This window comes from Pollicipes pollicipes, unplaced genomic scaffold, assembly GCF_011947565.3.
Source record: "Pollicipes pollicipes isolate AB1234 unplaced genomic scaffold, Ppol_2.1 Scaffold_7262;HRSCAF=8765_pilon_pilon_pilon, whole genome shotgun sequence".
Lineage (NCBI taxonomy): Eukaryota > Metazoa > Arthropoda > Thecostraca > Pollicipedomorpha > Pollicipedidae > Pollicipes > Pollicipes pollicipes.
The window spans coordinates 14,025,479-14,041,504 of NW_023597055.1; the positions used below are offsets into that span (position 1 = coordinate 14,025,479).

Consider the following 16,026-nt stretch of genomic DNA (forward strand, 5'->3'; position numbering starts at 1 on the left):
TCATGCAACAACAGCGAAATGCTCATTAGTAATACAACCGATAAGTCACTTCTAACAAGGTCATTTTCAGTGTCCATTCCTCAGTGCAAGGCCGTGCATTTTCACGTTGCAAGCGGACGACTCTGCTTTTACTGCTCCCTTTGTTTTCGAAGTACCGATAGTCCATGCTTTGTGCAAATCCTTGTGCCATAAAGGCCTGACCTCACTGCGAAATGCGCACGCTGCTCGTTGCACGCAATAAGGAATTCAATGCAAAAACGACCCCAAGAACCCATTTGTGTAAAAACATATGCTGCGCATAGCGCACTGTGGAGCGATTTGTGCTTTTATCTAAACTCATCAGGCAAAATATATAGGTCTAGCTTCGTCACTATCAACCGCCAACTATCGCCAGATCACCATCGCATACAGTTTGGATTAGATATTATGGTTGTGTTGCGATATTGTGTTTTGGAAGATATGACGCAAAATGCACTTATCCGACACATCACAAAATAAGAGCAGTTGAAAGCAATGTTGTGGATACAGCATGCACTGTTGATGTACCTCTTCCCGCGAACACATATTTACCAAAGAGATGTGGTAACTGCAACAACGCCATCACAATCAGCCTGGGCATCATGAAATTTGTCTTTCGAAGCGGTAACACACATCATGTGTCGACAGCCCTCGACAGCCCCTCGTCTGCCCCAAGACTCACTGGGCTTGCAGCACCTGCCGCGTCCACACAACGCTGACAGGAGTAGCCCTTACGGCACCAGAAGCCTCCCGGCTTGCCGCAGGCAACTGAAGCGTAGTACCACAGTCAGGACTCGACAAACTCACTACAGTTACAGGATGTCGCGTGCTGGGCATTTTCCCCTCCACATGCATTGCTGTATGAAGGTATTCATGCAACAAGCAGCGAAATGTCTCATTAGTAGTACAACCGATAAGTCACTTCTAACAAGGCAATTTTCAGTATCATTCCTCAGTGCAAGGCCGTGCATTTTCACGTTGCAACGACGACACGCTGCGTTTACTGCTCCCTTTGTTTTCGAAGTACTGATAGTCCATGCATCGTGCAAATTCTTGTTGTGCCATAAAGGCCTGACCTCATGCGAAATGCGCACGCCGCTCGTTTTACGCAATAAGGAATTCAACGTGAAAACGACCCGTAGAATCCATTTCTTTAAAAACAGATGCTGCGCATAGCGCATTGTGGAGCGATTTGTGCTTTTATCTAAATTCATCAAGCAAAATATGTAGGTTTAGCCTCGTCACTATCAACCGCCAACTATCGCCAGATCACCATCGCATACAGTTTGGATTGGACATTATGGTTGTGTTGCGATATTGTGTTTTGGAAGATATGGCACAAAATGCACTTATCCGACACATCACAAAATAAGCGCAGTCGAAAGCAACGCTGTAGATAGAGCACGCACTGTGGATGTATCCTCTTCCCGCTAACTAATATTTATCAAAGAAATGTGGCAACTGCAACGCACGCCATCAACATCACAATCAGCCTGGGCATCATGAAATTGTCTTTCAAAGCGGTAACACACATCATGGGTCGACAGCCCTCGACAGCCCTCGTCTGCCCCAAGACTCACTGGGCTTGCAGCACCTGCCGCGTCCACAACGCTGACAGGAGTAGCCCTTACGGCACCAGAAGCCTCCCGGCTTACCGCAGGCAACTGAAGCGTAGTACCACGGTCAGACTCGACAACTCATTACAGTTACAGGATGTCGCGTATTGGGCATTTTCCTCCACATGCGTATTTGTATGAAGGTACCCATGTTACAACAGCGAAATGCTCATAACTAATACAACCGATAGGTCACTTCTAATACGGCAATTTTCTTTATCATTCCGCAGTGCAAGGCGGTGCATTTTCACACTGCAACGACGACTCGCTGCTTTTACTGCTCCCTTTGATTTCGAAGTACTGATAGTCGATGCTTTGTGCAAATCCTTGTTGTGCCATAAATGACTGACCTCGTGCCAAATGCGCATGCTGCTCGTTGCAGGCAATAGGGAATTCAATGCGAAAACAACCCATAGAATCAATTTATGTAAAAACATATGCTGCGCATAGCGCACTGTGGAGCGATTTGTGCTGTTACGTGAGCCCATAAAATAAAATATGTAGGTCTAGTCCTATCAGCATTAATCCCAACTATCACCAGATCGCAATCGCATAGAACTTTACTTGGACGTTATGGTTGTGTTGCAATATCTAATTTTGGAAGATCGGACGCAAAGTTCACCTATTCGACACATCACAACTTAAGAACAGTTGAAAGCAATGTATGTATACGGCATACACTGTGGATCCATGCGTTTACTTAAAACAAATATTTATCGGACGTGGCAATTGCAACGCACGTTATTTACATTATGTTCAACCTTAGCATCATGAAATTGCATTTCGACACGAGAGAACACATATCATGCTTGGATAGCCCAACAGCGCTCGTCCGCCCCAAGACTCACTGGGCTTGCAGCATCTGCCGCCTTTGCAGTACTGGCAGGAGTAGCCCTTACGGCACCAGAAGCCTCCCGGCTTGCCGCAGGCAACTGAAGCGTAGGGCCACCGTCAGACTCGACAACCCATTACAGGTTGGACAACAGTTACAGGACAACCATTACAGGACAACAGTTACAGGATGTCGCGTGTTGGGCATTTTCCTCCACATGCATTGGTGTGTGAAGGCATCCATGTTACAACAGCGAAATGCTCAGGATTAATGCAACCGATAGGTCACTTTGATATGGCAACTCTTCGTTATCATTTCGCAGTGCAAGGCAAGGTAGCGGTGTAGTTTCCACTGCAACAACGATCGGTGCTTTTACTGCTCCATTTGTTTTTCGAAGCACTGCTTAGCGTTAAAGCGTTAAAGCGCATATCGTTAAAGGTTTTTTGCTGATCTATGAGGATTTTTTTGTTTGTGGATAATGAGCCGTGCTGCGTGGTAACGGAGGAACGTGGGGCGACTCCTGTAAGCGTTTCATCCGGGGCCCTTGCTGCTGAGAGGAACAGCGGCTTTGAGGTAAAAAGCCAAGCGTCGCTGGCACGGACTCTCACACTGCCCGTTTGCACCTCATACTTAGCGTATTGATCAGTGGACAGGCATGAGATTAAACACTTTCATTCTCATCATATTGCACATAAAGATGATCAGGTGCTAAAAGTGACCAAAAGTATTTGATTTTCTGTTGATACCAAGATTACATGGGTTTTATTGCAAATAGTTAGGGTCATGTTCGAAGGGCGAGAGCTCTGCACCGGTAACGATTATGCAAAGACAGTGAAGGTTGCCCTCGTTTCCAGCTGATTGTACGATATCACAAAACGAAAGGTGATATTGTCTCCAGGCTGTGTAGAACCATGATTCGGGTAAATGAAAGTCTCCAGGGATGCAGTTTCCAAAATACGTAGGGGTTAAGCGAGGGAGGGTCGTGTGAAGAGGATTTTGACAGAAGAGGTAGGTTGAATTAAGAGGATGCAAGTAGGAAAACATGGCTAACTGCCTCCGAAATGCATTCAAATAAGTTTTTCCCCAGATTTGATGCGCTTCTTTTCACTGCCTTGGGAGCAGTGGTTGTAGTTTCTCAAAATTAGTTTTGGGGGCTAAACCATACAAGGTATAAAAAGTGAAAATTATGGATAGATAGATAATAACTGAAAATAGGCAGCCTCACCATTGGTTTGGGGGCACAATCCCACCCTCCCTCAAATGGACAGGAAACTACACATCTCTAGACTGGTTATGTCAATGAGGCCTTTATCTCATTCTTTTGTTAGTCAACTCTCAATCATCGTTTAGTATTTTACGGCCATTACATGATACTTTCGTGCAAATAAACTCGCAAAACGAAAATGTTTGATGGGTTTACCGCATTTCATTTAATTTGTCTCCGTTCTTGTGGTATATCGCATATAGAGTTGTATTCCAACGGTTTGTGAAATTTTTGGCTCCAGGTGACAATTCAGATGGTGCCAAATTACGTTAATGACAGAAAAGGCGTCTTTTCTCCTTTGTTACCAGCCACAGGATGGCCGAGGGTTTACCTGACATCGAATTCAGAACAACGCCGCTGGTCGCTTTGGCGGGGTACGTTTGTGGCTCGCGCACTCGATCAATTTTTTTTTAAAAATCACCCAGGGCGCACACACGAAAATTTTACCATCGATGTTTTTATCGGGATCGGGGGATAATAGCCCTGTCGGTCAGTTTTGACCATTTTAGGGCTATGGGACTAGGCAGAGAGGCAGGGTAGTGGGGTGGTGGCGCGGGTATCGTGAGTGACCTCCGCCACCAAGCCTGGCCCCGCACAGTCAGATTTCCTAAAAGTTTGCGTAGAGCTCTGACGGAGCCTCCGTCGGGGCGACCGTGAAACTGAGCCACGGCTGACAGCTGCTGCTGTAGCATGTCCAGGTGAGAGCGAGCGTCGAAACCACCGGGGAAATGTGATTTCCACGCTCCCTGTCTTTCTTGGTGACTTTCCCCGTCTTCCTCTCACCCCACTTGATGTGGGATAAGAGGAGGCCAGGGAAAATGTCGTCAAATGCGGGGGCTGATTTTGCTGATTTTTCTTGGAGATACATGCCCTGGCAAGACTATGCTGCGATTGCGTCGCACCATAAGTACGCGTTGCATCCCTACATTTGAAATAGAGTGGGCATCGCGGCTAGTATGGCTCGATAAGTGGCCAGGTGGGCCAGCATAAGTGGGCACGACGCTCCGACACACGTCACCTGGAGCCTATAGTTTGCCACTTGCCTCACTGAGCCTCAGTTCTACCTGGTATCAGCATTTCGTTCACTGGATAATGCGATTTGAAATGGAATGAAATATATTGATGTCAATGCCGTCATTTATGTCGATATTATATACCGATATTATTTACCGACAGCGATATTATATGGCGGTGTTGTTCATCTGCATGCAACGCGGAGACATGCGCATCAATAGGATACCGTCTGTCACCCATGCAGTACTCACGGTTTACGGGCCGGCAGCATCTTCCCCTGCCACAGGGTCTGCAGACTTGGCCCTTGGGGCACCAGAGGCCACCCTTGCCGCAAAAGCCCTTTTTGCCTCTGCCTGGAAGGGAGAATCCGTCACACGACACACTGCGCGGTTCTACCGGCTGCTTTTGCCGTGCTGTTGTTGCCGAGCCCGTACCTAGTTCCTGGGCGTATTGTGGCGCACTTATATGAACTCACTCTCACGCACACCGTATTTTCGTTCTGGGTTTCGGAGGAGACAAGACATAACATCCCGCGGAGTTGGCAGGGCGGCTCTACAACCGACAAGAGTCGGTGTTGTACTTGAGGACTTGCCGCGCCATATCGGCAGACTACATTTGCTGCTGCTCTCAACTCCTCTATTTACTGGAACCAACAACCTGTTATCAGCGTGTGCGGCAACCTACCTTCGACGGCGAAGACCGCCAGACAGAGCAGCAGGATCAGAGGTAGCAGGCGCATGTTTGGCGACCGAAGAGAAACCTGATGCCCAACCAGGCCCCCGCCCACTTTATATACGCACTGGCGAGCCAGGAAGGGCCACAGTGCAACGTCAGTACTCCTGACACGTTCAATAGCTGTCGTCAATTTTCTGTGCGCAGAGTCTCTAACCTCTGCGGGAATGTCACCGGCTGTCAAAGGCTGGCAGGAGGCTGTACGGTGTCCAACACGGCACTGTGCAGGACATCAGGCGGAACTGCGTGCGCCCTGGTCGTGGTTAGTGGGACTATGCAGATTGCGCACTCCCAAATAAATCACGTAACATTCGTAAACGTCGCCAGATTTTGAGGAATTTGATCGTCCAATAAAGTGGGCTGGCATTCGCATTCGCAAATGTCGCTAGAGATTTTGAGGAATTTGATCGTCCAGTAAAGTGGACTGGCATTCGCATTCACAAATGTCGCTAGAGATGTTGAGGAATTTGATCGTCCAGCAAAGCGGACTGGAATGGACTGGGAGACTGCCGAGAGACGCCACTTAAGTTTTGGTTGACTTTGATATGACTAGTCCGACTGAGACACAATGGATTGGGTACTGTTTTGTTTACTCGGAGAAGAAATAATGGTGCTCAAGGGCGTTCAGTTTGGCGTGATGCGTGCAGTTGCAGATATGTGATGGAGCGACACCCGTTACATTAACACACAACTTCTTTCATAACATTACATAACGCAAAACATTTTTCAGTGGGTGTCTTGGGCATACCTATTCGATCGTAACATTCTAAAAACCGCGAGATGGGAAAACATTGCATATAAAATAAGTGGAAGGCTCTACAGAGCTGAGTATTTCGCTGCGATATTGTAGTATCTCATGCCTGTCAGACCAGGGGGGGGGGGGGCGGGGGCGGCACTGTCACATGCCACTACCCACCGCTGTGCCCCTTCAAATATGCGCGGTATCGCCCCCCCCCCCCCTCCCCCCCACACACGCACTCCCGACATTTACCCACCTACACAAGCCTCCAGTGTGCCCGTGCGCCGCTTTGACCGTTGCACTAGCCTTCATGTAGTGAGGCGTGGCACATGACATTGCCATGCCATGCCATAAAGTCGTCGCTCATGCCACACAGATCCGTGTGGCATGAGCGACGCCTTCATCAACTTAAACGCCGACGCCATCTCCCTTGAGCAGAAATGTTCACAGCATGTTTGTGGGCAGTACTACCTTGTTATCAACAAAATGCTTCACCAGGTATGTGTCAAATACCAAAACGGTCATCAATTTGCTCATTTCAGAGGCTCTAGTGACAGTTTTCAATACTTGCGACATTAGATTAGTACTTGTGGTCTTTAGAAACTGCGGCCCACACGAAACCTTCGTCCATTGAAACATAATTATTCTGGCGAAATGGTAAAAACAAATTCGGCTGATTATAAGTGTAAAGTGAAAAACTACATGGAGATAATCTCCCCGCTAAGTGTCAATTCAATGTCTTGCACATGGAATGCCGCTAAGCGAACGCACTGCGTACATCAATAATCTACTGCACTGAGCGTAAAAACTTAATGAATGTAAAGTTCCACATTTGTATGGGGTTTGAAAATTAAAGAAGCAGTTTGAGATTACTCGGTGCAGTTCACAGCTCTTCCCTTCTTAACAAATATTTCCTATAGTTCTGAGCTGCACGCCTGCGAGATGTGCAGCCTATTTTGTGGAGACTATTTTGAAAGCATTAATGCAAGTGCACGACGCCTTAGCAACGTCATTCAAATCCTGTCACCCCATGCAACAGGCTGCGCTCAATGCCACAAGTAATATTATCGTCCGGCCGTTGAGATCCAGCGTCCGTGAGCGTGATTTCCAAATCTTATGGGCATCAATTTGCTCTCCATCAACGTTGAGCAATCTGTGCAAATTTCAATCACGAATTGCGTTTTGTTCGGCATGGTATAAGAAACTGGACATTTTTCCTATTTATTACGGAAATATGACTTGTAATAATCGAATAAGTTAAAGGGGGCGTCCCACATTTATGTGAGGTTTTGAACTAACATAGTCATCTTAAATGCTTTTTGGTGCTGTTACAGGTCCTGCCCTTCTGAAGACCAAAGCCCCTCTGTTTTTCGAGCTACACGCCCGCAAAAATTGGGAAAGGTATATCGAGGAGAGTATTTCGAAGTCACTTTGGCATTTATGACGACATAGCAGCGTAATTCAAATTCTGCAGTTCCATAAGCCGACGATTACCAGCTACACATCTTCAGCAAAACTGTCCCATCATCTGCGCTGCAGGTCTAATGATATCGTCGGCGAAAGACACAAGCTACACAACAACAGGAAACCAACGAACATCAATCACATTGCGACATCCTTCACTCAGCTACAGACACACAATTGTACGAAACAGACATTTCACGAGATTCCGGCACGAGCGTGTGACCCAGCGCGGCTTCACACAGTTGGCGGGAGCGGCGGCGGCGGCAGCTATGGCGGCAGAGGGGGCGGCAGCAAAGTCGAGGGGGGGGGGGGGGGTGAGGGGAAGGGCATGTTGACAGGTGCGAGGCGGCAGCGGCAGCAGTGACAGGGCCACACTGCGGGGTGCGTAGTGGCGCGGGCCAGAGCGCCAGTCGGCCAGGCGCGGCAGGACCGAACGGCACGCTTGAGAGACTGAGCGAATAGCATGGCTAGGGGGACGTTGAGGAGAGAAGGCACAAAATCCGCTGTTGGAAGAATAGAGATGATTTTAACAATCTTGCCGAAAGCTTTGTCTGGTCTTTTATTCATTGACAGAATTTATATTTCCCGATGAAACATTTACTTTTTCTTTAGTTCTTCATTTTACCATGCTCTCTGCTATGTATTTTTTCAGTGTCAAAGTCTCGCTTGAACAATGTGTTAAAGTAATTGAAGTACGGGTGAATATATCGACGCCTCGCATCGCATATGACATATTTTGCAGTTGTGACGATGTGGGTTGTAACTTACTGCTGCAGTCGCCGAATACTCTTACTTTGTTGCTGAAGTGTCCCAAGCCATGTCCGGACAGATATCGAGAAATATCATCTCATGATCTTTTAACACATTCACATCAATGTTCAAATTAACGTCAGGGTATGTGTTTTGCACGTGTAAATGCCTTAAGTTTTATCATCGGCGCATTGGATGACTTTAACGGGTGTTTCGCTTAATATAAATCCTCGAATGGTATTATTCTGTCTGATTCAAACTTGGCCGAATTTCAGGACCTGTTTTGAAAAAATGGCGTGGTGCGGGGGTCTCCCTTGTCTGCAACCCTTCTCCAGACGTATTGTGTGTTTCGACGAGTGGTCATTGAAGATAATGTGAGGAAACAGTATGTTTGTGCGAACAACGAAAAACATTTATGAGCATTGGTGCCGAAATTGAGCTTTTGTAAGCAGTAATATATAACGTTCCAACTCGTCGTGTTAAATGTAGACTTAAAAACTACGGAAAAGTAGGATTCCTTTTTATCATTTGTGTACACATCCGACAACACACCATATACTACCTGAGTATTTCACGTACGTTGTTGAGTGCATGCGCGAGGAACGGTGTTCACATAGATAACACAGTAGTAATAGCCTTGTTCTTCGGAGAAAAATCAGGCGAATGGAAATGTCAATGCCTTGACATTTCGGCAAAATGCTTCAATCGAAAGAATATCAGAAGTGAATTCAAAACGACCTGCCGATGATCGTACTCGATTTTTTTCTATTTTAAAATAGCAAGCCACAGTTTTTTTGGACACCAACACCCAGGAACCAAACAAGGAGCAATTGCCAGTCATTACCACAATACAGTACGTATCTAAGAATTAAAAAACGCGAAAATACGTGTGCATGCACACGGATTCAAATAAACAGGCATCATGAGTCACGCTTCATGCAAGCACGCTAGCAAGTTGAAGTAAACAGGCACCACACACCAAGCATCAATTATACATGCAAGCGACTTTAATTAAACAGGCATCGCGCATCATGGCACATATTGCGTTTACATAATCGGCCATGATGAGCCCTGTGTGTTGAGGTTTGGTCGTCGACTTTTATAAGAAAACATTCACTTAGTTTCCTGTCTGAGTACTTCCGTACTCTGTAGATAACTTTGAGCTCTAAAAGGGGCATATGGTCCATACCTTCCAGGATTTTGTAAAAAGTCGGCGACCAAATCTCAACGTACAGGTCTCATCATTTGCTGATTATGCGAACGTGAAACGTGGCTTGATGTGTAATGTGTGATAGCTTAAATCGTGTACATGTGTAAGTGACGCCTGATGCATGATGCGCAATGCTTGTTTAGTTGAAATCGCTTGCATGTATAATTGATGCGTGATGTGTGGTGCCTGTTTGCTTCAGCTCGCTTGCATGCTTGAGTGAAACGAGGGCGTGATGCGTGTTCAGTTTTGACCAGATCTAGATGGTTCAAATTTGTAAGCAGGGAGCAATTTAATTTCCAAAAGCCTTTTCCTTGTGCATCATTGCTTAAACCAAGCCGTAGCGATTCGTGGTTGATCTGACCTACACGCGGGGATTATACGATATGATAAGGTTTTATTTAGCATCGACTCAGAGGTAAGAAAGAAATAAGTCTCGCATTTATACTGGTCTTTTTTCTGTCCTGTATTTCTTCCTTTTCCATTTCAATGATATTTTCTTGTTGATGACACCTAGTTTTTATTAGTATTCATTATTTGCCAAAAATCGTGGAGATTCAAAATGCCACACTTTGTATTACGAAACTATGTGCTCTCAGCCTTTTGTCTCTGGATGTATAGTTATATGTATGTATTTTTAAGTTCATGGCCAAGTTCCATTCAACGCAAAATATTTGGTTGTGATTGTGAGAACTGACCAACTCAAAACGTCTTAAAAAAATGCGGGGCCGTCGCGATCGGGGGAACCATATATATTTATTATTTTCATTTGTAGGCATATAGACATATACGCATCAGCCGACAAAGAGCCACAAGAGCCCACCGAGGTTGGCTGACCCCAGGTTCCTCACTCATCCTTGAACTAATTTTGCTACCTGAGCTGCCTGAGTTTAGCTGTAAATGAGATCCTTAGACCTACACAACTTGTCGAAACGGTTTTTAAATGGTGCTGGGGAGGGACTTTCACAACTTTGTTTGGCAGTCCGTTCCAATGATTCATTATTCTTTGACTAAATAGAATCTGCCTCTTCGAAGTTCCACTCCCTACCTTTTGTTAATAATCAGACCTTTTTTAATGATCCTAAATATAATCCTACCTCCTACCTTTTGATTTCCTCTAAGTCCTCGGCCTATTTTTTGTGTCCCTTGTAGATCTACTTTACCTGTTTCTTTCATAACCTTGACTACCTCTCTCAGATCATCTCTAAGTCTGTATTATTTCAGTAAATACACATCCTAGGCCTTAAGGTTTTCCTTATATCCTAAGTTGCCAATCCCGTTTATCATCCTAGTTGCTTTTCGCTGTACTCTCCACGGCCTATCCATATATTTTTGCAAGCATGAGGACCAAGCCTATTTACGATACTTTAGCTGTGGTCTGACATAAGCTGAGAGCACATTTTTGACAATGTTCCAAATCTTGTAATGGACATTCTTGTTAATAAGTCCCAGCATCGGAAATGCCACGCTCCTCGCAGCCCCACATTGTTTTTCAGCCTTTGCATCTCTGGAATTCAAACCATTCCTCGATATGGTCCAGCTCTCGACCTGTCATTTCATAGCTAATGTCATCACTGCCGGAACCACTCATATGCATCACCTTACGCTTGTCATGATTAAATAGCATTTGCCATACTGGAAGCCCATTTCGCTAGTTTTTCTAATTCGAGTTTTACCTGGTCTGTATTTTCGACACCTCTGTCAGTCTAGAATTGTCATGAAATTTAAGCGCTTTACTTTCTAATTCTCTCCATATTATTCACAACAATAATAAAGAGCGAATGGCCCAACACCGACCCTCGTGAAACCCCACACCCTACAAGCTCCCACTGAGATTTTGTACCATTAATCACTACTCTCGGTTTCCTGTCTTGCAGCCAAGTCCCTACCCAGCCAATAATTTTCCCCTCATTACCATGCAATTTTATCTGATACAAGACACGCTGTCGTGGCCACTCATCAAATGTCTTACTAAGATCTAAGTAAGCGACATCTTAACTATTGTCTCCATCTACCTGACTAGTAACATTCTCCATAAACTCCGGAAGATTTTCAAACACGACGTACCAGAAGCTCTAACGTCATTGCACAAGGCGGGGTTAAATCTGACTCTGTGCCTAAGGAGCACGGCACTGGGCATCAGCTCATACATCCGTTGCCTGGGTTTCAGTATTTCACTGTAAACATGCTGAAACTATGCAAATAGTTCTCGATATTTATTATATATATATATGTATATATATATATATATATATATATATGTATATAGATACATATATGTATATGTATATACGTATATGCATGTATGCATATGTATACATACATATATGTATATCTAAATGTCTGCAGACAGCAGTGGGGTTTCACTAAACCTGTCTACTCGTGCCAAGTGCGTATAGTACTTCAAAAGAGCTCGTTGCACGCAATACGAAATTAAATGAGAAAACGACCCTTAGAATCCGTTCTCCTAAAAGGCATGCTGCGCATAATATATTATGGAGGTATTACGCTTTTAAGCAAGCTCATAGAAATGAAAACGCTGATATAGTCTCGTAGTCCCGTCACTATTAACCACCAAATATAAAGGTACATAAAATATGAGGTACAAAATATATGGTACACTAGATGTTTGATGCCAGACGATCTGCTAATTAATCGTCTACAGCTATGGAAAATTTGGTGAGGCTTCACCGCGCCGTTCGGAAACCATTCCAGAAAAACCTTCAGAGAGGCATTTTGATTCCCACCCGAGCGTGTGTTTCAGGAAACTCACTCCCACGCACACGACATATTTCTGTGTCGGGTTTCAGAGATATGTCATAACACTCCCTGGGTTTGGCAGGGAGGTTCTGTAACCAACAAGAGTCGGTCTTGTGTTTTAAACACTTCAATAACTTCTGTTATTGAAGTGCCACGTCAATAACTTCTGTTACTTTGAACAGTCAGTGATCCATATCGTTACGCAATTATTCTGGCGCGAAACCGCTGACCTCTACGCAAATTTCGTGACCTTTGCGAGGTGGAAAAGGCACCAGCAGACCTAAACAACCGCTGTGGGAGATGTGTGCTCGGGTGCTGTATGGTATTTGTCAGGACCGTGCAGACCGTCCAATCATTTGAAAAGAGCTCTGGATCCGGTCAGACATTGCATCTTCCCGAGACTGGCGCGTACTGAGATGAGAGGTAGCCGGAAGACATTGGATGAGATTGTGCTGGAGTTGTTTCTCCAGTCAGAACGTAGAACTCCGGGTGCAGACCCCTCCGAAGTTGAATGGGAGATTAAATAATTGCGGTGACGTCTGTATGATTTGCCGATGCATGCGCAACTTCGTTTGGATTGGACGGCGCGATGCATGTTGCCGTGGAATTTGTTTCCAATAAGCTCGACCTAAGAGTGTTGCTTGCCTTATCTAGCTGCGTTGTAAGGACATTTTGAGAAGGCTAGCTCGGAACCAGTTATTTTGAATTCCACGGGGAGGCGCACAGATCTGTAATGTTCGCAGTGAGGTAGCATCGTATTCGTGTGAGACCGAGGTGAGGAGGGCCACTGACACAGACCCCCAACCTACGCTTTGCCCTTCAAACGCTAACTATACTGGTCTCCCTTCTCCCATCCACCCACACACACGCATGCGCTCGTGGCGCGCCCCAGCACCCCTTTGACCTTTTGATTGCTGTTATGAACTTCAGGCGTTCGGGCCAAGGCGATGACATTCAACACGGCTCTTTGTGACACAGGCAATGCCTGCGTGAAATCTGAATACCGATACCCGCCAGAACGTCGGGCAATTTCGCTTGCATTCTCTTGGCCCCTCATTCCTAGATTTTCTCATCATGGGCGTGCTACAGCGGGACTGAATATGTTGCAGTTGTTAATTATGACTTTCCGTCAGTCACGACAAAGTTTCCCGGGCAAAACCTTTTTTAATTTTTTTATTATAAATTTGGTCCGAACCCTTTTGAATGGATGGATCTCTGGGATCAGCGCTCACGCTAAGCAGTGCTTGTTGTGTGAGCCTGACCCCCACCATCCGATCGCGCAGTCCTAGGCAACGGCAGAATTCAGTGGCGAAAGCTTAACGTGCCGCAATGCTCGGCACGGTCCGTCCTGCCCTCTGACGTCAACTGACCTTTAGCGCGTCCGCTGCCACCGGCCGCAGGCCATACCTGTCAAGGGCAAATAGCGAGCGCCCTAAAGCGACTCGAACCCACCCAGCCACGGGTGGGTGGATCGGAAGGCAGGCGCTCTAACCAACTGGGCCACCGGGACGGACATACCTGACCTTCGGACCTTCGTTCGGACCTTCGTTCCGTTCACGTAAAAGTGATCGTTCTGGCGAAAAGGATCCAAACAAAAGCGGAAGCGCTTCTAGCCGGGGACTAAACCAACGCGGAAGCGCTTCTAGCAGGGGTCTAAATCAACGCGGAAGCGCTTCTAAAAGAAAATACAAGGCTATGACAGCAGGGGTCGCCCTAAACGGAAACTGTCCATATGAAATATGGCGAATGGATAGATGTTATTGATATGGAAACTTGGAGCCGAGTGCACAGGAGGTTCCAGGTTCTTTTAAATGACAAAAATCGCCTGTTCTGTTTCGAAAATATAACACAACACGTGCATTACGGAAAAAAGTTTAATGTACGCTGGTAGCGTGGGAAAATTCAAACATCTACGAGCACGAAAATGCGAGACCTGGTGGGGATAAATTTAACCCCTCGTAGGTTCATCCGGAACGATTTCCGAGTGGCGCGACTTTGCCGCGCCAGATTTCGCTTAGCGGTCGAAAATTAAACATAGGATCGTTTGGTATAACAACTTGAGATGAACCTTGTAAGGTCGCTGACATACAGCAGGTCAAAGGCAGGCCATGGATTCAGCGAAAACGATTTCTAGGGAAACTTTCAATCTGATGCAACAACAGAGTGTTAGACGAAGCCATACATATCTGAGATCATTTCTTAGGCAACACAGCAATTAAATAAACAAATTCCATTGACCTAGGGTCGGTCATGAAGGCCAGACCAAGGTCAAAAACCAACATGTTTTATTACCCTGTAGCTTGCTGTATGGGATAGTTTCTGGTATTTATTTCTAATTTATTCACAAGTGAATCCGCATCCTACGTCTTCCACAGGCTTCTTCAAGGTCATAATACGTCACTGACCTAAAATAACCCAGATCAACATTTCGACTTTAGAAACATGCTCCCCAGCGTAATCTTTCACGCTTATTCAAATGCAAATCTTCAAGTAGTCTAGCACAATTTTGGTCACCATGATCTCCAAAAGTTCAAACAAGACTGCTGACATTAAACGAGCACCGTTTATGTCTTGCTTGGAGCGTGTATCTAGGTTTTGGGGTGCTTTGGGCACCGATCTGAAGTTTGGCCTGGTTCCACCTTATTTAACCCCGACATAGGAGCCCCAAATTTTAACGCGTGAGTTCACATAGAAGTCAGTGCACCCTATGACTTTGGTGTCTCTAGCTCCCTATTTTCTGAGATCTCAAGCGGGTCCAATTGGCCCACACCCAAGCGAAGGGTATTCAACCGGCCACCCGGGCGCGTGCTAAACATTGTGCTTCTGTATCTTTCAGTATATGAGTGCGCCTTTACCATAATTTTTGCGTACGTGCCCAGCGTTTATGATGTAAACGACTATATCAATGAAACCGCGAGCTTTATTCCTCAGAAGTGCAACCGAAAAATGCGCAAGTCATGTCTCAAAAAAATTAGGTTGCTAAAAATTGTCGAGCTGTTTTTTGAAACATCGAATAGCTTCTATCTACAACCAATAACACTAGTCGCTGTTCGCGTCACTGCATTTCCTTATTCAAATGGAATGAAAAGAGAGAAAATGATCGCAAAATGTGTATCAAGATGAAGTAAGTAACGTGCATTACAGACTTTCCTGAAGGCAGCCAGAATTTACAATTCACGTCGATTTCCGCCAAGCTTGACTTTCACTAAATCGACGACGGCAGCTTAGTCTGATACTGTGTGAAATATGGGAAAGCGGGGCGGCAGTGGAAGAACGAGGGGGGGGGACGTAGCGTACAGTCATGGGCTGAGCTGTGACTTGATAGGGGCCCGAGAAGTCGCGACTCGCAACCAAATGCGATCTTAACCCCCTGGACCACCTAGGAACCTTATGACCACTGGACGGTTGTGTGTGAAGCCAAACTACTTTTAAAAATGCATAGAAACAACTAAAAGAAGCAAAAACAAAATATTTCGGGAAGTTTTGCTGTCTTCCTATCACTTTTATCTAAAATAGGTTCGACAACGTAGGTTTAATTGGTCCGAACATTTATGCTCCAATGCGCTGTTTCTCGCTTTTCCTGAAAGTTAGTTGTAGAACCCCAGGAAAATATGAATGCATATCAAAATG

The 16,026-nt window shown here is 45.6% G+C and overlaps 1 protein-coding gene across 1 annotated transcript; it reads right to left on the bottom strand.

Annotated features, from left to right (window-relative positions):
- Positions 1-652: 652 nt before the first annotated feature.
- LOC119113466 (lectin-like) lies at positions 653-5,497 on the bottom strand. The gene is made up of 5 exons (XM_037237777.1): positions 5,429-5,497; positions 4,996-5,097; positions 2,483-2,566; positions 1,599-1,682; positions 653-786 (listed from the first exon to the last, which is right to left on the bottom strand). The coding sequence occupies exons 1-5, from the start codon at positions 5,481-5,483 to the stop codon at positions 653-655; spliced, it is 459 nt and encodes a 152-aa protein (XP_037093672.1). The 5' UTR covers positions 5,484-5,497.
- Between the last annotated feature and the right edge of the window lie 10,529 nt (positions 5,498-16,026).

Bases quoted from the DNA above. Each gene is read 5' to 3' on its own strand.
- LOC119113466 (XM_037237777.1), bottom strand. From the start codon at position 5,483: ATGCGCCTGCTACCTCTGATCCTGCTGCTCTGTCTGGCGGTCTTCGCC. The intron at 2,567-4,995 runs GTGAGTACTGCA...CCTACGCTTCAG, and splicing joins ATGCTGCCGGCCCGTAAACC to TTGCCTGCGGCAAGCCGGGA. The intron at 787-1,598 runs GTGAGTCTTGGG...ACTACGCTTCAG, and splicing joins CGGCAGGTGCTGCAAGCCCA to TTGCCTGCGGCAAGCCGGGA.